This window comes from Falco rusticolus, chromosome 4 (assembly GCF_015220075.1).
Source record: "Falco rusticolus isolate bFalRus1 chromosome 4, bFalRus1.pri, whole genome shotgun sequence".
Lineage (NCBI taxonomy): Eukaryota > Metazoa > Chordata > Aves > Falconiformes > Falconidae > Falco > Falco rusticolus.
Genome location: NC_051190.1, coordinates 57705443 through 57726938, shown reverse-complemented (window position 1 = coordinate 57726938; position 21496 = coordinate 57705443). Strand labels below are relative to the sequence as shown.

At 37.9% G+C, this 21496-nt stretch overlaps 1 protein-coding gene across 7 annotated transcripts in view; it reads left to right on the top strand.

Annotated features, from left to right (window-relative positions):
• PRKAG2 (protein kinase AMP-activated non-catalytic subunit gamma 2) overlaps positions 1 to 21388 on the top strand; it is a 223293-nt gene extending 201905 nt beyond the window's left edge. For all 7 annotated transcript variants that reach the window (XM_037386868.1, XM_037386869.1, XM_037386871.1 and 4 more), the window contains 10 exons: positions 3488 to 3569; positions 5067 to 5125; positions 8194 to 8239; positions 9015 to 9069; positions 10948 to 11074; positions 11831 to 11996; positions 12349 to 12386; positions 15096 to 15242; positions 17554 to 17647; positions 20266 to 21388. In XM_037386868.1, coding sequence (XP_037242765.1) covers positions 3488 to 3569; positions 5067 to 5125; positions 8194 to 8239; positions 9015 to 9069; positions 10948 to 11074; positions 11831 to 11996; positions 12349 to 12386; positions 15096 to 15242; positions 17554 to 17647; positions 20266 to 20297 — 846 coding nt within the window. In that variant the 3' untranslated portion in view covers positions 20298 to 21388. The remainder of the gene's footprint in view (positions 1 to 3487; positions 3570 to 5066; positions 5126 to 8193; positions 8240 to 9014; positions 9070 to 10947; positions 11075 to 11830; positions 11997 to 12348; positions 12387 to 15095; positions 15243 to 17553; positions 17648 to 20265) is intronic.
• The last annotated feature ends 108 nt before the right edge of the window (positions 21389 to 21496 follow it).

Sequence of the window (21496 nt, the reverse complement as noted above, 5' to 3'; positions counted from 1 at the left end):
ATAAATCCCATTTTTAATGGTTTGTTGTGTTTGTTAGCACCACTGCGTGGTTAATAAGAACACAAGTGCTTTGTTTAAAGAATGTTTGCATATGGTGTTGAACAGCAACAATCTACAGGATCTGGCTGACAGAGAATGGTTTTGTGAAGATCAGGCCAGGCTGACACTCAAGTTGGGAGAAAGAGCAATGCTGGCAGGGCTGAGAAGTAATAGTGCTGGTGGAAGCCCAAAGATGAGACATGGTAGAGATCTTCAAAGGCTACAAACTATGTAATCTGAAAGGAAGGTCCTTGTGGGTGTTCTCTGCATGAACCCTGATGAAACATCTAAATGTGCTGGGCAGAAGCCCAGCTCCACACCCCAGTGCTTTGGCCGGCCATCAAGCAGTACTTTGGGCAACTGAAACTGGTAAGCCACAGAAACTAAAGGGAAGTATGAGCAGATGAATGTATGTTTGTGCTTGCAAACGGTTTTAGCAAATAAGAACGTAGTTGGTTTTTTGCTTTGAAATTACCATACATAAATAAGAGACAAATATTAGCATTAACAACTGGTGGCATTGTTGTTTTATTTAAAAGGTAACTGTATCATGCTTTCTACTGTAAAACTGAAGAAAACAACAGGAATGTAACTTAAGGTGTGGTCTGGGAGGACAGCCCAGATGGATGAGATTTAAGTATTTACGAAATTTCAGTGATTTATTGTATCAAATGTTTAATATCCTAATACCCAAGCTGAACTCTTTTTATGAAGGATTTAAGTCTGAGCTATCTCAGTAGCTTCTTCTGTTCAGCAGCCCTCAGTTTTTCCAAAATCTCTCTTTTAAAGCTGGACAATATGGCATCTAACTGAAGATTCTTGAGATTCTTAGAGGCAAATAACTTGCAAATAAATCAGTGGAAGCAGGGCAAGAACTGGTCCTTTGAGGAAACTTGCTTTTCCTTCTGGATTGTCTACAAGTTCAGCTTCTTTAGTATATCTTGGAATTGTCTCTCTTGAAGTATCATTTCTGAACCTGACATAATACCTCGTTTTACCATCTTGCCCATCTGAACATTGTGCTAGGCGGTGGTCTTTGCTGCTGCTTCTTTCTCAGACACAGCAACAGCAAGAATTTGGAGGTTGCCTGAAGTCCTGTAGCTGATTCTCCATGTCTTTTCTGCTGTGGGCATGCTTCTTTTCCAGGTTATCAGTTACAGAGTTTGTAAACTTGCTTGAGTTTCGTTGGATGATTTACTCTCTGGAAGAAAGCTGTTTTCCCTCTGGCTTTAACAGATGAGCTGTTAATATCTTGTTCTGATATAGCTTGAACATCTTACTGTTGTGGAAGACTTGGTATGTAAGTTGACAGTGACCATTGACTCATGTGATAGCTATTATTATGGAAAGATATCAAAGCTGAAGGCTCTCAGCTTCAGGCAGTTTGACTGTACTGTCCTATTTTTTGATGAAGAATGGTTAGAACTACTTTTTGCCCCAAGGTGGAGTTAGTCTGTGTGAACTCACTTCTGTCTCCTGTCTGCTCCCTAAATAGCTCGCTGTTGTTAGCTTTTGCTGCATTAATTCTAAGTGTGATGCTGTTATGTGGGAGCACTTCATGTCTCTGCCTGGAGGGTTTTCTTGTGGTTTCAGCCTTCCCTATGAGTTAGCATGCTCCTGTGGTGGATTTGGTAATATTTGTTTTACCTGACTCCTCCTTGTGTCAGTGAGGTGGCTAAATACCTCTGGGACTTTTCTGTTTAACCATTTTCTAGATAAATACCGTGGTGTGTATTTTACGATCTTATCTGTGGTCCCAGGTATTTTTTTTCCCCCCATACAACTTCTTCAGTTTTAATGCAGTTTAGGGGGGTGGGGGTTGTTAGATCGTTATTTTTGTTCACTGGTAATATGACAGAAGCATCCATAAAAGTCAGGAGGCAGCTTTGGGAACTGTCATCTGCTGAGGTCGGGAGGGTAGATGTGCTTCTCATGGTCAGGGAGAAAGCAGTTGTGCTGCACAGAGGTAGCAAGAAATACGGATTGCTTTCAGAAGTCTAATCTTAAAGTTTGGAGTTAATCTACAGTAGGATAATGCCATGTATTTGAAACATCCACTGTAAACTACTGAAGCGTAGACAGAGGTGATGTGTTCTGGTGTAGAGTAGAACTACTAACTTTTAGAAATTTAAACTGCTACTTTGTAACACTAAGTAGAGTGTAAATGGAGGTTTTGTCAAATATCATGTAACACTGGCTGTCCTATGCAGGGCTTTGCAAACTTTTCCAAGCAGGTTGCAGCTGACAATGGCAGACTTACTGGTTTGTGGGGGGGGGTGGTTCTGGCTACGTTTTTGTTTGCCCCTACTTTTTGGATGCTGATTCCACTGACTGTGAAAGCCTTTTATTCCTGAATAGTATGTTGTGGAGAGGAGCCCCATGGGACATAATTTAAAGTAGACTCTTAAGATACCACTATGTAATCATGGTCTGTTCAGGTTGCAATCGTCAAGCAATTGCTACTTCTGTGTTATTTGGACCAAGGACCAATTTTATGGATGTGAATATACAGATTGGCTATGTCCGGTTTTGTGCCAGGTCAAGACCTGGACAAAAACTATTGCTTCTGTATTTTGTTTTTCAAGTGAATGCTATTTAGAGATGTGGGCAGGACAGGAATAATAAACATGCTCAAGCATATCACAATGAGATCAGGATTTTGAGGTGTACTAGAGCCTGGCTGCTTCATGCTTTGGAGAACTAGTGTTTGCCGGAAAGTTCTTCTTTTCTTTTGAGAATGACACTATAACCTTATAACCTCTGATTCAGAAATAAGGGAGGATTAATTCATTTAAAAAAAGAAAAGATTTTGTTACGTTTCTTAAGCAGCAAAATAGGCTAGCTAGTCCTTCTAACTTCCAGTTGTATCTAAAGTAATTAAACAATCCCTTTTAATTTGTATAAATCGTGAGTCTTAAGAGCTAGAGAGGAAATAAGACTACTACTGTTTCGGTCCTTTTTTTTTTTTTTTTTAAGACAACTGTTGCTATAGTGAACATTAACTAGAATATAGCACAGTCTTCAAATATTAAGCTATATCTGTAAACTGGACAATTGTGATAATTATTTTCATTACAGGTTTATTCAATGTCATGATTTGGGGGTATACCTTCTGTGGATAATATCAAACAGGATAAAATTGGACGTTAGCGAGCATAGCTTTTCAGTTGTATTACCTTGCTTCTTCATGAGAGGCTTTCACAGAAAATGTTCACATAATAAAACAAAACCAGATGTAGTTTTGCTAAGCTTTTTTCTAAGCTTTTTAACCACTTTAGAAGTAAAAGGCTTAAGGTTTTTTTTGTTTGGTGTGTGTGGGGTTTATTCTGTTTTGAATACCAGCTACCTGTTTATACTGCATTTTTTCTTAGTAACTGGGTAAACCCTTCTGTGTCTGGTATGCTAAATGAAGACCAAAGATTTGTTTAGTTGTTCATTCTTTTCACAGGTGAAAAAAGCCTTTTTTGCTTTGGTGGCAAACGGTGTGAGAGCAGCTCCACTGTGGGAAAGTAAAAAACAGAGTTTTGTAGGTAAGTAGTTCTAACATTATTCAGGATCTCACATCCTAGAGATACACAGGCAAAGAGGGTTTGTTTTTCCCTCTTGTGAAGAGTGAAATGTTGCCAGCTTGCACAGTTTTGAAACTATGTGCTTTGTTTTTGAAACTGTTTTGAAACTATGAAAATAGTGCTTCGAGAATCACGATGATTCCTTTAGGTCCTGATGTTCTGAAATTTGGTCGCTTTGCATTTCACTGCGTATTTAAGAATGAACATAAGGGTCACAAACAGGAAATTTGAAAATAGGAACTATAAAAAGAAGAATTTAATGTTACAGTATCCTAATGTGCATGTGATACCAAGCATGTCTTTCTCTGTACATTGTCAGTAAGTCGCATTGAGAAATCTTTAAATACCAGAACTGATGTTGAATGCTACAGATACATCCCATATTGGGAGGAACAACATTAGATGAATGTATTGCTTTTAAAAAAGTCATGTAATTAATTGCCGCAACATCTCAGTTGCAGTTAGAAAACAAGGTCATAGTGGCAGTTAGAAATACTGTTATATGTACTTCTTGTGAGCTGGTATGTAGACTGAGGATTCTTGGAAATTAATACTTGATACTTTATAAGCATTTGTTGAAATATTTTAAATCCAAGGGGGGATGAGCAGCAGGTTCATTCAATGCATCATAGGAATGCTGTGTGTCTTTTTTTATATTTCATTTTCTGTCTGTAACTAAGCTCTATGACTATAAAGCTGACCTCCAGATTAATTTTTCCTTTCCCCAATTCTTAGTTGTTTTAGTTTAGATGCAAGAGTATTAAACAGTGGAGCAATTGCGTCTCCTCAAATTTAGAACTTGAAAGCTCAAAAAAATTAATGTTTCCAGGTAACTAAACTCATCATCCATTTTATATTTAGTTTGGTGTTGGTGGATAAAATCTATATGCTATGGATGTATTATCTCGTTTTTTAAAATAGTCACATTTCAATACAGACATTGAGGATTACCATGGAAATAATTGAATGAAGTTCTTTAATGAGTAATATTCAAGAAAATGGATTATACTGCTCATTCATTTGAGGCTGAGAATCTACCTGACTTGGCAAATACATAATGGGATTGTGTCGTATTCAATAAGAAAATGAAAGGCAAGCATAGATCTCCAACCTTTAAAGATGTTTTAAACCCCCTCTTTTCTTTCCATGCTTTTGGGGGTGGATGCAGTCTGGATTCATGGTTTTCTTTGAGTCAGATTTAAAGAGGAGAAGCACATAAGTTACAATTTTGAATATTAATTCAGACGTGTGTGTTTATTTTGAAGTATTGTGTCAGAATGAAAGTGAATATACACAGTTTTGGAATTACACTGTTGATTAGTCCAATACAAATAGTATGTTACGTGGATTTAATGGTTATGATGTTATATATTGTGACTATAAATAGAGAAAATAACTGGAAGTTCTATGTTAAGCATATATCTGAAGAACTTATGTTATATATATCACTTGTTACAGGAATGTTAACAATTACAGATTTCATTAACATACTGCATAGATACTACAAGTCTCCAATGGTAAGTATGATTTTAAGCTATATATATTTTTATCATTGGCCATAGAGTACAGAGACTGAAATATCAAACTGAAAGATTGATGATGATTGTTGTTGTTATTTAAGTTGGAAGCTTAGATAAGTCATGGGTATACTCACTGTGGCGGGGGCTTTGAAAGAAAAGATGACTTTGTGAGCAAGGCAATAGAATGGCCTGGATACTTGGGTTCAGTTCCCAGCTTCAGCCATGAAGATCCTATGAGCTTGGGCAGGTAACATAATCTGTCTGCTTCAGTTATACATGCATAAACACGAGGAATTTCCTTAATGAGTTCTACTGTTTATTGCACTTTGTGTGGTGCTTACCATAATGATAGCCTTCATTTTAGATACTAGACTTACTTAGTGTTGCAACTAAGGAATAATGAGTGTGTGATGAAGGCTTAAAGTACTTGCTAACAACTAGATATGATATAAAAAGTATGAAGGGAAATACTTGATATTCATCATTGTATTTATTTGTGTTCAGGTTGTTTGAAAGCACATGTTTCAGTAGTAATCAAAGCCCTATATAAATGGCAAATAACAACCAAGAAGCATTTGGGGAGGATGTCTTTAATTTACATGAGAAAGTTTGTTATATTTAAAAACCAAGTACGTAGCTATGTGTGGTTCACATGTTTATATAGTTATCTTTGTCTCATAACAATGATAGAGCTATTCTGAAAGCAGTATGTGGAGTTAAGCAGAATGCTAGCCTACACAGACTTGGATGCACTGAAAGGTTACTCTGTTCTTGGAGTGATGGTGTGGAATAAACAAGTTAAACTAGTTACATGTATGCATATATTTTAGTTACATGGCTGAGTTGCACAATCAGTTGGAGATCTGTTGACTTTAAATAACTATAATTTAAAATTCCCATTGGCAGTCAGTTGCTGAAATTCTTTAGCTTGCATGTTCATACAAACATTTACATCCCTTTCTTGTTCCTGTCAAATCACAATTCCCCCTCTACCTATTAAAGCATATGTACTGTGTTTTACTAGCTAAACGGAACAAGAAAAGTTGGATGAAGCAGAAGTCTGATGTTAGGCTTCTCAAAGCTCACATTAAGTTTTAAAAATGATAGTGAAATTCTTGTCAGATGCCAGTAGTGTTATGCACTATCCTTTCTTCTTGTTGAATTATTTACTTTATTTTTTTTTTCCCTGGGGATTTGCAAGGGGTGGGGTGGAAGCAAATGAAAAGTGGTTGCACACTGGTAACTTCCTTAAAATGATTTCCATACTATAATGACCCTCAACCTCAGTACTACCAAGTTTTTCATGTAACTTTACCTACGGTCTGACTGTTGTCACTTGTGTTTACATTGCCTAACATCCTATTCCATAGGTTGTGCTTAAAATGGCAGCAGTAAGGAGGAATAGCTGAGAAGTGACAACATTTGACTTAAGTGATTGATGCAGTCTTCTATTTAAAAAAAAAAATAAATTCCGTCAGGGAATGCTCTACTCTTAATAGGTAAAATTATGCTGAAAATACAATTCTTAAGTATTTTAGTGATTCTTTCTGAATGCATCACAATACATACCGTGTGAAGCATGTTGCTGTTCGTGTACTAGGTAATACCTTTAAATGATTCATGAGGAACATCCAGGTAGTGTCTCCCTATAGGGTGGTCCAAAAACTAGGCTTAGCCTCACCTCATCAGCATCTAAAGCGGTCTCCTGTTCTCCTTGTCACTTCAGTTCAGAAGAATTACTGCATTCCACTGCCTTAACTGCCTTTTTTGTCAAGTGCCCTAAAAGATTATTTAACTTATATGTATCTTTCATGTCAGCCAAAAATGGTGTATTTGAGTAGTCCCTTATATCAATTCAAGATTCCCTTATACTCTTCAAAGGATGAGTTAATAATTCCAGAGAGTAATCCAAGTGTAGTCTTCTTTAGCTCAAATATAAATGTAGTAGACTTTGTGGAGACTTCTACTCCTCATTTATAAACTCTTCAGCTTCAGCAGAGGTACCTGCTGGAGAAGAGCCACATAAGGGATGACAGGCACCTCTGCCCTTGGCTGCAGCAAATGCAATCAGTATTGCAAGTGGCTGGCATGCAGGTCAATACCTTTAGAGAAAGGTAGCTTTCACATCTGAAACATATTTAGAAAACATGAGCAAGATGGAAGGAGCTATTGTAGGGAGGTTATACATTCTTTTGACAAAGAACTTTGTGAAGTAGCTGCTGAACAGCAGGAAGTTGGTGATCTGACAGTATCTTTTTTGGGGTTTGGTTTAAACTTCAAAGACTGGACTTTTGAGGACAGTTTGGTATCGCTGATCTGATCTGGTGGTAAGCTGCCGTCAAAAGGTACAGACTTGCTGCATCCTTTGAGCAGTATCATTTGCTTGTCCTTTTTGTGAGCCGTGTAAGGAAGCTAAACCAGCAGAAAACTAACGATGTTTTTGTAACTTATTTTTGCCTGTTTGGTTCCTGGGACCAGCTGAACACCGGACAGACGGGCAACATTGCTAGCACAGGAGAAATGCTGGGAGCGTGCATGGCTTAGATGCAGTGTCTGAAAACATTTGGAGAATGTAACATCAGTAAAAGATGAAACTTGGGGTAGGGGGAATACAGTGATGGTTCTTCTAATTGAACTGAGCACTAAACCACATGCTTTTGCTTGTTTGTAATCAAGTAACAGTAAAATTCATCTCTGTTAGCATTAAGAAGTCACATGATCGGACTAAGCTTTTTACTGGTTTGGATGTGTGAGGAATCATCGGAGGGTTTATTCTGATGTGATTGTTTTAAGGTGAGATGAATTACAGAAGAGATCTAGACTACAAAGCTGGGCAGGTTGAAAGATCTTTCCTGTCCCCTGAAATGACAGGTCCAGTATGGTACTCTGCATTGAGCAGGATTGCACCCTTGTTACTGCCAAAAAATGTTATTCTGGACTGTTCTTACTTTGTTAGGTTGCCTGCAATTAAATGTAAGGAAATTATTCAGAAATTTATAGTATTGCTGATGATGTTGGATTTAAAGTTAAACCTTCAAGCTAAACTTTCAATCTACCCATTGTAGGTTCAGATTTATGAATTGGAGGAGCACAAGATAGAAACCTGGAGGGGTAAGAATTTTTACTAATTGGTTGATAATTTGATGTTCTAATGTCTTTCAGTACAGTGGATTTTTATTTAATCATAGACTTACATTATCTCTCTGCCTAATTTTTAATGAAAGCAGAAATAGTAAAAGCTTGTCCGTCAGATAGGTCCTGCTGCTTATTTCTCTATTTGAAACAGTACATGGACTATGTACTAGCTTGCCACTTGTTCATGATTAGTGCCATCTTGTTCTTTAAGAAAGAGAAAGAAACTGGATTAAGGCAGCGTGTATGGTTGTAGAGTCGATGAGTAGATGTGGAATGGAAATATGTCTGAGCCAGGATGCAGAATGAATAGATGACCCTACGTACTGGGGGAACTGATGGATGCGAGCCGCAAGCTGTGCCCGGGTGAACTGCATGATGCGACTAGAAATTCATACAACATGCTGAGTGTGAACAGAAGTGCTGAACGCAGGGAGGAAGCTTTATGCGAAAAATAGACTAGATGCCATGGAATAATAAATACTTCATGTAGCAATACTCACAGAAAAGGAACTGGTAAAGAGTTTGCTGCTGTTGCAGTGACCCCTGGTGGTAATCAGTGTAGTCTAACTTGTAAAACTTGTCTTTTTAATGTCAATGTAGAGGAATGTGCTTAAGTGGTAGAATAACTAAAGTAACTGTATATATCGCTGTCTTTTTTCTACTTAATTTTGTATGAATTCATAAAATGCTTTCATAAAAAAGCTAATGCTTTATATAAAGTGGTAATGCTCTATTAATTTTCTATATGCAGAGCTTTATTTACAAGAGACATTTAAACCTTTAGTGAACATCTCCCCAGATGCAAGGTAGGATTTTGCTTTTCAGTCTGCTTAACTAACTGCATCTCAACACTGAATTTAAGATTCCGTTATATAATAAGAAACAATTTATGTTGTAAACTGGAGTACAATAATGAAGGACTGTCTTTTAATACAATCAGAGGTATGGAATCTTTTTTTAATTGCAAGTGAGGACTTTTTTTAATTATCCAGAGAGGAGAATTTTTAGTTAAACTTTTTTTCATTTATCAATGTAACTGTTCTGGTAAATGAACTAGACAGGGATCAAAATTAATTGCTCCAAAACATGCAAAAAAGGCAACATGATGACCCTTCACGCTAGCTTGCAAGTCATGTTTGTTTCATGAAAATCCAAAACTGTACAGAGCCTTTCAGTTTGTTTTCAGTTACTATGATTGCTGAGAACTTATGGTACATTTCAATGCGAGTAACTTTCCTTAACTAAAGGAAACACAATACGCGTGTTTTGTTCTGCTATACTACAATGTTGTGTTTCTTAAAATATAAATGACTCTCCTCTTCTTCTTGATGGAATTTGAAAGAAAGAGTTTTTAAACTGCCATTAGACCTTATTTACCAAATGTAACTTGAGAGAGGCTTTAGTCTGATCACTTAACAACTCGAGCATTACTCAGTGGCTGAACCAGAGTGAAGTTCTGACTCTTGCTTTCAGTTTGTGGAACAGGATTGCTTATGCCCTATCAAAGCAAACTGGTGAAGGGAACTGTAGTGATTACCTCAAAGTAATGATATGCTGTATCCTCAGTGGAATTGCCGTTAAGTCAAGAATAAGTCATTCAGTTAAGTCATAAGGAATGTATTTTGAATGGGAGCTGGTTGCAAAGAATATTAAGACAACAAAATAGTGTAATTGTTTTCAGTCAAAGGTGCAGCAAGAGAAGTATTGCAATAAAGATGAGGCAGTAGGACATGTATAAAAGGACATCTTTTTCAACTTAAGACCTGATCCACAAATACACTTGGGTTCTGTGACAGACTGCAGCGCTCGGGTGTAATTAAATGCTTGCTCCAGGAGCGTAACCTACAGTGCAATGGGGGGAATCTTGACTCCACGTGTATCAAATGGGAATAGTTCATCCCTGTAGTAGACTTGGGACATATGGTTTATTGTGTATGGAAAGAAGCCTACTTCAACAAGTAGGTGTTTATCAACATTTTGCTAACTTTATTACTGATTTATTGCAATTGGTCAGCTGTTCTTGTTCTTTATTAGTCTTTATTAGTCCTAGTCTTACTAGGACCAAGGGGGGAAAAACTTTACTTGCAAGAAGAGCAGACTTGCACAAGTTGGAGTATTGCTAAATTGTAGTCTGCAGTGTCTGGAGGAGTGTTTCAGATCATCTGAGAACAACTTTTTGCCAATCTCCAATGATAATTCAGTAAAATTATAGTTGTTTCTGCTTAACTGCATATATGCAGTTATCCATAAAAATGTTCCTCCTAGAAAATGTCATAGAAATTTGGGATTGAGGTGCAACAAGTGCAAGAACACTCAGTTTTTCACTGTGTGTCTCAACAGAAATATCAATTCTGAGTGCAGGGAAACTGCAAGCACAGCACTCACTGGAAAACAGTTTACACTTGTGAAGAAATATTTCTGCTTTACTTTCTACCACAAGAAGTCACTTTCTGTCACATTTTCTTACTGCTTTTCAATGCTCATGAGCATATCATTGTTGTGTTTTACTGGCTGCAGAAGTTAATTTAAAATCCTTTAACTTCTCTTTTTCTATAGCGTTAAAGGTAATGCAAATAATTACTCATATGTACTTCATGGGGGGTTGTAAATATGTGTATGTATCACTTGACATTATTCATTGTCAGCTAGAATTCATTTAAAAAAAATAATGTTTTTTTCCACAGCCTTTTTGATGCTGTATATTCATTGATCAAAAACAAAATCCACAGATTGCCAGTTATAGATCCAGTCAGTGGAAATGCACTTTATATACTTACTCATAAAAGAATCCTCAAGTTCCTCCAGCTTTTTGTAAGTATCAGAAGTTATGCTTTGCTTAACAGATTCCCCCCTGCCAGTAGACATCTTTAATGTTAAGTAATTTAGGTCTTAGTACAGAAACTTCTTGTTGAACTTTGATATTCATTGTGTCTGTGTGTATCTTTTTTACATAACAGAGAAATTAAAGGTTGATGTAGGACCTGTGCAATACCTTTGCTTTGCTTTAGTCATGTAAAGAAACCTAAACACCAAGATCTTGTCTTGGCTATTTGAGTAATTTGCTGTCCATTCTGGAAGCTCTGTTCGGCTTCAGAAGCTTGTTTATGTGAAAAGAAAAATGAACTGTCTCCCAGAGACAAGATTATCATTACTCACTGTAGCCTATATTAGTCACAGGAATGAATAGGAGGCCAAACAAAGCAACAAGAGTTCAAAGTAAGCATTCAGCATATAGTATGTTTTGCTGTGTTCTCTAGTTTCAGTGGGGATGATATAGCTTAGGATCAAAAGCCTCCAGTGATGAGTTGCTACAAAAATAAATAAATGAGCAAAAAACTTAGTTACATAGCTTTAATTTAGTTCTTCGTTGAACAGAAGTAATGCTTCTAGACTGGAGCTTGTTTTGGCTTTACGTTAATCTAATAGCAGATTACTGTAACAGGCCGTAACCGTCATTTGGAGTCTGTAGATGGATGAGTGAGTAGAGATTTCCTTATATAGCAGTGACATGGAAACATGGCATGTGCAGAAAATTACACTTAAATGTATTCATTCTGACTTTCCTAGATGTCAGAGATGCCAAAGCCTGCCTTTATGAAGAAGAATTTGGATGAACTTGGGATAGGAACCTACCACAACATTGCCTTCATACATCCAGACACTCCTATCATAAAAGCCTTGAATATATTTGTAGAGAGAAGGATATCGGCATTACCTGTTGTGGATGAGTCAGGTGTGTGTTGGTCTTCTGCATACAAAAAGTGTGGTAAGATAAACGGTGTTGAGCCCTGGGTTGATGATGAGGGGAGAGGGGGTGGCGGGGAGGAGAAAGAATAAAAAAAATAAATTAAAAAAAAAAAGAAAGATGGGGGAGGGAATATAAAGAAATATTTATGCAAGATGTAGGTTGATAGGCTTGGAAGAACTTCATGGTTTGGTAGGTTGGTTGGGTTTTTTTCCATCTCTCCTACTTGACATGTCTGTTTTCTTCCTGTGTAATTATAAGATAACAAATGAAAGCAGGAAGCAAGAAAACTAATTTTGTATTTGAAGCACTTTCTTAACTTTTCTTTTTTCTTTTTTAGGAAAAGTTGTAGATATTTATTCCAAATTTGATGTAATAGTAAGTATATATCTTAAATTATTAAATACTTTATATGCATTAACATTTTGAAAATTAATTTGTTAGTATATCAATTTTGGCTGTTTTGTTCCTAAGTTAACAGACTGAATAAAACAGATTCAATTCATCTCACACAGCATTTCTTTATTATTTATTTAAGCTATCCTTAGTAATACTACTTGCACACAGACATCTACTGCTCTGGATTTTACCCAAAAGAGGGCATAGGCTTTTTGTGTTTCTTTCTGGTTCTGAGACAGGATTTTCTTCTCCCAGCCACTGCCATTACACATTCTGTTTCCAAAGAGAATGCACATTTCCTCATGCAGTCTGGGTACTTTGTACAACTTGACCTTCTCAGTGAGTTAAAACTACTTGGCCCATTCTCTTGTATGAGTCTCTGACTCCAGAGTATTACATCTGTATTCCTTCTAGTTTAGATCTAATTCAGGCCACTCTCTCTGGTTTTCCCTCGAGAGTGCAACAGTGTAGTCAGATTCATGCCATGATTTGCCAGCCTCGAGGGCAAGGGCTCTTCTATTCTTGTGGTCTTCAGAAACTTGAAAAATACTTAGGTTTTTTTATCCCTGTCTCCTCCCAGCTGTATGCACCTGCCTTCTGGTTGGATAGCTACGTTTTTGTTTTTTTTTGGAGATTTAAGTGCTTATTCCACCAGCTTGCTAGTGTTAATGAAGAATCCAGATGTCGGAAACACTGCATAAAATGCATTCAGAAATATGGAGTACAGTCCCAAATGGAAATAATTTAAGGTTATAAATATCTCTGGCAGCAAACAGTGCTCTTAATACTGAAAATTTTGCGGTGTCACTGTTCTTGCCTGTCTCTTCTAGACGTTTGTCATCTTGTTCTTTCTCTACGGTGTAAGATCCCTTTCTGCCATAAAAGCTGGTCAGGGAATAGGTATAGCTGTAGTGACAGTGATCGAACATGTCAAAGACAATGAAATTTCACAGTGTTCAGTGTTTCAATTTATTTTGTAACTGCGTTAGACTTGGAGGCAGGGTGTTTCCTTTATTTCCCCATCTTTTTCATAAAGACACCGAAAGTACGAGGGTTCCTTATGCTTTTGACTACTTTTCTCATTAAAACTATAGGAATTTTAGAGATGCTGGATCATTTATTTGGAAAATGTATGTACTACGATCAGGAAAAAAAAACAACCAAACACCACAACAGAAGCATTGTGTGCTCCCAGCTAGTAACACGGGAAAGAGTTAGGGCAGCTATTGATTATTTGAGATTTTCCTCACGTACACTAGTTTGCTTATTAAATGGGGGAAAGAGTTTTGATTCTTAAAAGATAATCAGTCACCTCTGAGGCTTCCAGTTTTTCATCAGTCTGCTTTAACCTGTTCTTAAAAGAAATTATTTAATTAAAATATTTTTTAAAAAAATAAAATATTACTCTGAAATGTATAATCTGATCTTCCAATAAACATAGAATTTGCAAGATTGAACGGGTGATTTTTAACTTTAAACCATGCGGCTACCATACTTAGTTAAAGCACTGGTTTAAGCTATGCCTGTATATACGTCTGGCTAAGTTGATAGATTCATTTTAATAGAGTTCTGAATTAATTTTCAGGTTCTTGATGGGGAGAAACCTGGGAATGGTGTGATGGTATACAAATAGCTCTGTATTACACTAGTTACTGTATGTAGGGTGACTTCGGTTTGCAGAGGCTTTTTATGTTCTCCTAATGCCCTTCATTAGGAATTACTTAAATGAATTAACTAAAACTGCTTGCATCTACATGATAATCTCAAACCTATCTTGTCACGTTCCGTGTAATTCAATCCGATCACAAGTATATTCTAGCCAAAAGTTAATTCAATTTTATTACTTGATCCAGTGATCTAATTTTAAAGGTCTGTCTTTGTTCTTCCTTCAGTGCTTCCATATGTAAAATCAATAGGCCAGGATGTGCAAATACTACCAAAATACTGCTGTGGTCTGGCCTACAAAGAAAGCTTTTGCTGGTCTGGACAAAGTCTTCTTGCTACAAGCATATTTCTGTGCTTACAATGAAAGTTGAGGATATCAGCTTTCAAACTCTTTTAATCTTACTTTTAGTGGTCACGGTGGGGTTTCATTTATATTATTTTTATAGTACTTAGTAAAATACACACAAACTGTTGTCAAATGGCAGCGCCAGCTTGGTCCAGGAGAGGGAGTTTGAGCCCACAAATAAGACAGGTGAAGAAAACCTTTAATTTGCTCTCTGCTTAGATCTCCACTATGATCTACTTCATGGGTGGTGTTCAGAGCAGTTGGTGTCCTCCCCTATCCTGTGAAAAGCAAACAAAAAATAAAGTATATTCTGAAATCTGTAGCCCTTCATCTTTACTATCTTTACATTTTCTAATCATGGCAAAAGCAGCATGAGTGACATCTAGGCAGTATCGGATAGCAAAGTGAGGAGATTTTCATTGGCCTAATGAATATCACAGAACACTTTTATCAATTAACCCAGTCTGTCATATGGTGTTTAACATAACTGCATGCTTGGCTATTCCCAGAAACTGAAGAGCATCTGCTTTGTTTAATATGTGACTTGGAACAGACTCAATTTACACCAGAAATGTGTATCTACTTGATGCCAAAATATTTATTTTATTGAGTACTTTATTACTAAGTACCGAGATGTGTTACATGCCTTGGGGTCTTTGTTTATTTGTTTGTTTCAGAATCTTGCTGCTGAAAAAACATATAATAACCTAGATATCACGGTGACGCAAGCGCTACAGCACCGTTCTCAGTATTTTGAAGGTGTTGTAAAGTGTAGTATGCTTGAAACACTGGAGACCATTGTGGATAGAATAGTGAAGGCTGAGGTGAGTTCACTTTCTGGTTTTCCCTTCACTGTAAGTTAAAAGTGTTATTACCAAACTAATAAACAGTACAAAATTATCCTTTCTAAGTTATTTTGGTGATTTGGCAAAAGTATTTTTTTTCGTAACTACATGTGTTAGGTATCAGTTTGCTTTATAGACTTTGTTTATAGATGCTTACAGGGACATGCAAAATATTGTACAGTACATCTGTAATAATACTCGGTTATTTGTTTCTGGTTTATGACATCAACAGAAGTGAACGCAAAGCTTTTCTGAAAGAATCAAGTTTCTTCCAAACCTGCCATAAGTTTTGCAGACAGATAATTCTTTAAGCTCCAGCTTATAGCTAGGTTGATTGGCCTGTTGTTCAGGAACTATAATGGGTACAATTAGTTAATGCATATGGAATCCTGTACTGCTATCATACAAATGCTGTGAAACAGGGACCGAAAATAATTTTTTTGTTAAGAAGTCTGCACTAACTGCTCTTGTAAATGATTTATCTGTGTGCTTTCCATTCTTTTGGTGCTGTTTATCTTGGGAACTTTCTTGTACGTGGAGGTGAACGAGTACATAGGTCTTCGTCCCCTGTTATACCTCTCTGCAGAAGAAAACCAGTATTACCAGTTTCAGTTATTTTTAAGGTGTGATTAACTCCCTTTAGATGCTTTAACTTCTTGAATTACAAGATTTTTGGGTTTTTTCCATCTTGAGAGCTGTAACCATGCATATACTTGATATGAGTAACACTTCTACTTTGTTCAAATAACCTCCATTAGGCAATTTTTCCGTGTAACTTTCTGCATTTGCTTGAGCTTCTTCCCGAATTGAACCATTTTAGCATTGCTGATATAAAGATTTCAAATTTGGATAATTCTATTACTATTTTAAGAAGGTTTAGACATTTGGGTTTTAAGAACAACTCCTACCCTTTGGTTCAGTCTAAACATAGTCAGATTATATGTAAAAATGAGTCAGTCAAAACTACGAGCTATTTTTAGCTGCCAGACAAGTGCTTCATCTTGCTGGAAGTGAAACAAATGACACAATTACATTGCCCATTTTTCTTTAATTCATTACACTGGGAGAAGAATAAATGATTAAACATGTGCATATAGAAAAACTAATAACCCCATCTAAAATATCACCAACATAGTTTCATCAAAAAGAAAATGCCACAGCATTTTTCTCTCCTTCCCTCTCTTTTCTTTCCTCCCAGTGTCAGGTGGGTATGACTGTTAAATAATTCAGAGCTCGTCTTCTATCTGACTAGCAACAAAGTGATTGACCTCAACCGTAAATTAACATATCTATTATATTAAGACTGGTGCAGCTTTCTTGCTGTCATCTCTGAGAAGATGAGCAAAATTCTTTTCACTTTCTTCTCCGTTGCATGTGATCATTTGAACTTACCGAAGTGAATTCTCTCTTCATTAAGAAGTGAGCATGTCGTAGGCTCTCAACTTTTGACAGACGCCCTTTTTGGATCGCTTATGAGCTGGTTCAGCCGTGATGTTTAGGTTTTCCAGCTCCGCTTGCAGTGGGCGCTGGCACCAGGACTGACACTGGGGCGATTCCCTGGTTCTAGAGAAGTCGTTCACTGCTGTAGCCTGCTCTGACTGAGGAGCCCCAGGATGCAGGAGTATCCACCTGCTTTCCCTACAGTTAGGACAAAAGTTTTGTAGTATAAAATGTTTCAAACAGTAGGTTTGTAAGCATGAGCTTGTTATTTGAAAATACAGTCTCACTGTTGATAAACCTTTCTTCCAAGTTGTGGCCTTGTGTATACTGCAGTGAGTTTGCACAGGTAAGTTAAATCTTTTTTTCTGTTGTAAAACCAACCTGGTACTCGGTTTCAATTATGTAGCCCTATGAGAAAAATTGTTGAAACGAACCTGTGCCTCTCTTTGTTGAGAAAGTATTTTTCAGAAGGAAGCGAAGCCTCATGTTGTTACTGTATCTTAATTTTTGAGATTGCAGGTGGAGCTGGGCAGAGCCTGTAAGTTGGCAAAAGGTGTTTGATGCGAGTGCTGCTTTTTGAGAGCAGAAGTATTTTAAAGACCTAGATCTTGACTTTACTGTCACTTCAGATCTGATTTTGTTGCCATGTCAGATAGCTGTGTGCTTTTTGAAAATGCACTAGTTTTCATTTCTGTAGGGTAAGCATGTTTGTATTGCTATGTGAGAATGGTATTGCCAACATTTCGAACCTTTTCTTTTTTTTTTCTAAGGTTATCTTTTTGGTTTTTTTGGCTTTAGCTATTACTTTAAATCAGGCAGATATCTCTCAAAATGTTTTCCCTGCTGGCAGGTTCATCGTTTGGTGGTAGTGAATGAAGCAGATAGCATTGTGGGTATCATCTCCCTTTCTGACATTCTACAAGCTTTGGTACTCACACCTGCAGGTATGGATGTTGCCTTCTGACCTTTGCCATAAGTCATTTGGTAGTATGTACACCCTGCTGGTTTTAATTCATTTGACGGTGACAAACTTTTGATTTTCAACTTTGATAACTGTTTGATCATAGTTCTTAAATACGCTATTCGTTTCTTCCCAGAAAAAAGCTCACAAAATATTAACTGTCAGTCTTTTGTTCACTGAGGAATGCATGTAGAACCTTCATGAACATCATAGCTGTTCATGTATCTTCTTTGCAGAAAAAAGTCTTGATTACTGTTTTAACAGGGAAAAAAAAACCAGGATGAAGTTGAATGTTGCATGTATAGGCAACGTCTACAACAGGGCACCTTCCCCACCGTCCTGAATTTCTGTGCTGCGGCCAAGTGCTGCCAGTGTGGGTGCAGCTGTGCCTTCCAGTAGCTCTGCAAAGCCACCCCTTGGGAGCCCTGCGGCTGGCCAGCGCTGCGGCGGGGTTTGGTCAGCACAGTTATGTCACAGAGGGCACCCCAGACCGCCAGAATCATTCCAGTAGAAATCTCCAGTTTACTACCAAACAGGATCAGGTTGCTCACAAGCGTATCCAACGATAGGTTTATTTCTGCTACTTCTATGTTGGTTGGTAGAGGGGGGGTTAGTCTGGGGGGTGGATTTTTGTTGTTTGGTTGGGAGTTTTATACATTTTGCCCAAGTTACTAACCTCCTTTATGTTCTTAATTGTAACTTCACTTTGACCACATAAATTACTTCAGTGTCACAAGAACTAAAGCAAAACCCTCTTTTGGCTTGGTGAGGAAGACAAAAAATGTCTCTGATTACAGTTTTGCATAAAAAAAACCAACAAAAAAACCCCCAACAAAAATGGACTAAGCAAATGGAGCTGGATACATCCTTCAGAAAAGAAAGTCTAAATGTGAGCTTAACAGTGATCTTACTTGCACAGATAGGTAACATAATGTAAAAGTGTTTCTCCTCTGTAGATTTTAAAAAAGCTAATGCAGCTTTTTGAAATAGTAAGATTTCTCAGTGATACTGCTGGAGGTATTATATCAGTGCATCCAGTTCCTTTTAATGACCTGGAAGAGCAGGTAACCCAGCTTTCTGGGAAGGATGAGTATGAGAAATGAGCCCAAAGGCTTGGCTCAGATGGGCTCATTGCCTAGGAGGAGAATGGAGGGATATATCCCCGGAGATGTAAAGAGACAGGCAGACGGTGCCTCTCCAGGCAGAGGAGATAGTTTTCCTCATGACTAGAAGGTAGAATGATCCAAGGAGAGTAGAACTTACCATTAATGGAGCAAAACTTAGAACGGATAAATCTGGATACTGGCAGACGAAGAGCTTTGTTACACCAGAATTGCGTGGACACTTAAGCAGCAGCTGTGTGGGCTGACATAACAGTGCTCTGTAATTAAAAGAGCAGTTCCTGCTCCGTTGTGCTCCTGGTGTTTAGCGTGTGGTAGCACCCACACTCGGATCCCTCTGTGAGCTGCTTTAACTCATTGATCTAACAGGAAACTGAGCCAGCAAAAAGCTGCAGTGTTCTGTCGGTTTGGCGCACTGAACTGGCTCACAGAAGGGTCTAGCACTGAGTACAGGGGTTAGAGCAGCAGCGGGGGCAGGATTACACCACTGGAAGAGATGAGGTGAGGGAAGGCGTTTTTAGGAGCAGTTAGGTGTTCGGGTGCAGGTCTGCAGGCAACTGCCCGATTTTAGATTGGGATTTGTCTTAGGAGGTAAGGATGTCAGCAATGTAGATCCAGTTTGTAGAATCCAGAGTATGATTTACCTCTTAAAACCAGATGTGTGTGAACAACCAGATAGCTCATGCCCTAAAAGCGTCCATTTTTCTTCACAGACTAGAAAGGAAAATGTATTGAATGGCAGGAATTAAGAGCAGCCCACATTAGGGGGAAAAAGTATCAGCTGTGATGTGAAAACCAGATGTATTGAAGAATGCCTCTTTTAGTGTTTGATTATACATTACAAGTGGTAACTCCAGGTTGCTGGCAAGAGATTCTTGCTCTCTAGAGTCGGTTGCTGAAGCCAAACTCACCGTAGGGTTCGGTCGTTGCCCAGCGTGTGGCCAGTTTGAGCACTTGGAGAAGAGGCAAGATGCTACGCGGTGCTGCTGAGCAGGTCTCGGATCCCTGCTGTAAGCCAGACCTGCCTCTGAGCCAGGGAAAGTGGGCCCATCAGCGCAGCGCAGTTAAACTGAATCCCGACGCTGTTTGTTCTCAAGCAGGACTTCATTTTTTGAGGTTATTACTGTGATTAAGCTTGGCTTCTAAGCTGATGGGCGGGTTTGGGGTGCGGCTTTTTGGTTGGGCTTTTTTTAAAACAAATTCTTGTGCTAGGGAGTACCTTCAAAGCTGCTTTCAGTAACATCCCAGAAGAGTTACTTCGACTACCTTGCCTTGAAGTTAGAAGCAGCAATGGTCTGGAGGCCTTTCTCGCTCCACTTTAATTAGCGTTTAGCAATGCTGCAGTATATTCTTGATGTCCAGTACTAAGATTCTGATAACGTGGTCAGACAGTTCCAGCATTCAGAGGGAGCGGCGCGTCCCAGGAGCTGGGTGCTGTGCGCGTAAGGAAATCACACGTGCTTTCCTCTTCTGTTAACAGGTGCCAAACAAAAGGAGAATGAAAGTGAATGACTGCTGTGAATGTATACGCGTTTGTAGGAGAACCTGAACAAAGTTTCTGGGTCAAGTTTGTCTCAAGAACAGAGACTGCAATAGAACAGAGCAGGATGGTTGAGAATGTGTATTGGGACTTAGTGATGGATGATGAGTCTATTCCCCCCAGTGATGTCGCAAAAAAAAAAGCAGCATGACAAAAAGCTTATGTTAAAATGTAGGCTCGTATTTCAAAACATCTTCAAAACATTTGCTGGAAGACTTCACATGATGTCCTTCATTAAAATGCACTGTATTCTAAAACTTTTTCATTTTGTATTTGACAGAAGTCACTGGTCAGCAATGGATATATGTGACATAAGGCAAGTGTATGGCATATTCATATCATAGTGCCTTATGTCAAAATACAGCAATATGTCATCACTGTTGCCCATCACTGTCAAAGGAAGTATTGTGTTAAAAGAGACACTGTATTTGAATGTGAAAGTCTTTAAACCTAAAACCAAATCAGTTTCAGTTCTCATTAGATTTGTCATAAAAGCTGTAATTTGAATATCGGTAGACTTCTTTAAAACTTCAATGACAGTTTTGTGTTAAATGTTGCATTCTGAACTGAGATGTAAAACAAGACTGATTTTAAAAACAGCTTTATTTATTTTTACTTTCATGACAATTTTTTACACATCTTTGGTGGATAGCTAAAATTTCACCATATCCATTAATAAACTGTTGATTGTTATACAAACGAGTGGTAGATTTTCTCATTATTTAAGACCTTGGAGTGGCAGAAGCTGTGGCTTGTTGATCGGTCAGTGTTACCTGAGCTGAAGATTTCAGAACCATGGATCGAGCGTGCTCTGATCTGTCACACACGGGCACCATGGCGGAATCAAGGTGCCAGAGAATAACATTTTCAGCTGTACTGAAGTGTAAAATGACGTTTGTACAACAAAACCAGAACTTTTTATTGTATATGACTTGTACAGAAGTGGAGGACTGAGGAAAGCCTGTGGGGTGTTTGCTAATGTAAATGTGCTGTAAAGTCTGAAGATGAGACTTTTATAATTGTAGATTCTTGTAGATGGAAGAAATTAAACCCTACAACATCAGTTTGGTTTTAGCGGTTCTTGCCAAGTTCCTTTGCATGTGTAAATGTACGTGCATTTCAATGAGTGTAATCTAGGTATAGAAGCATTCTTTCTTCCCTTTGACTTCAA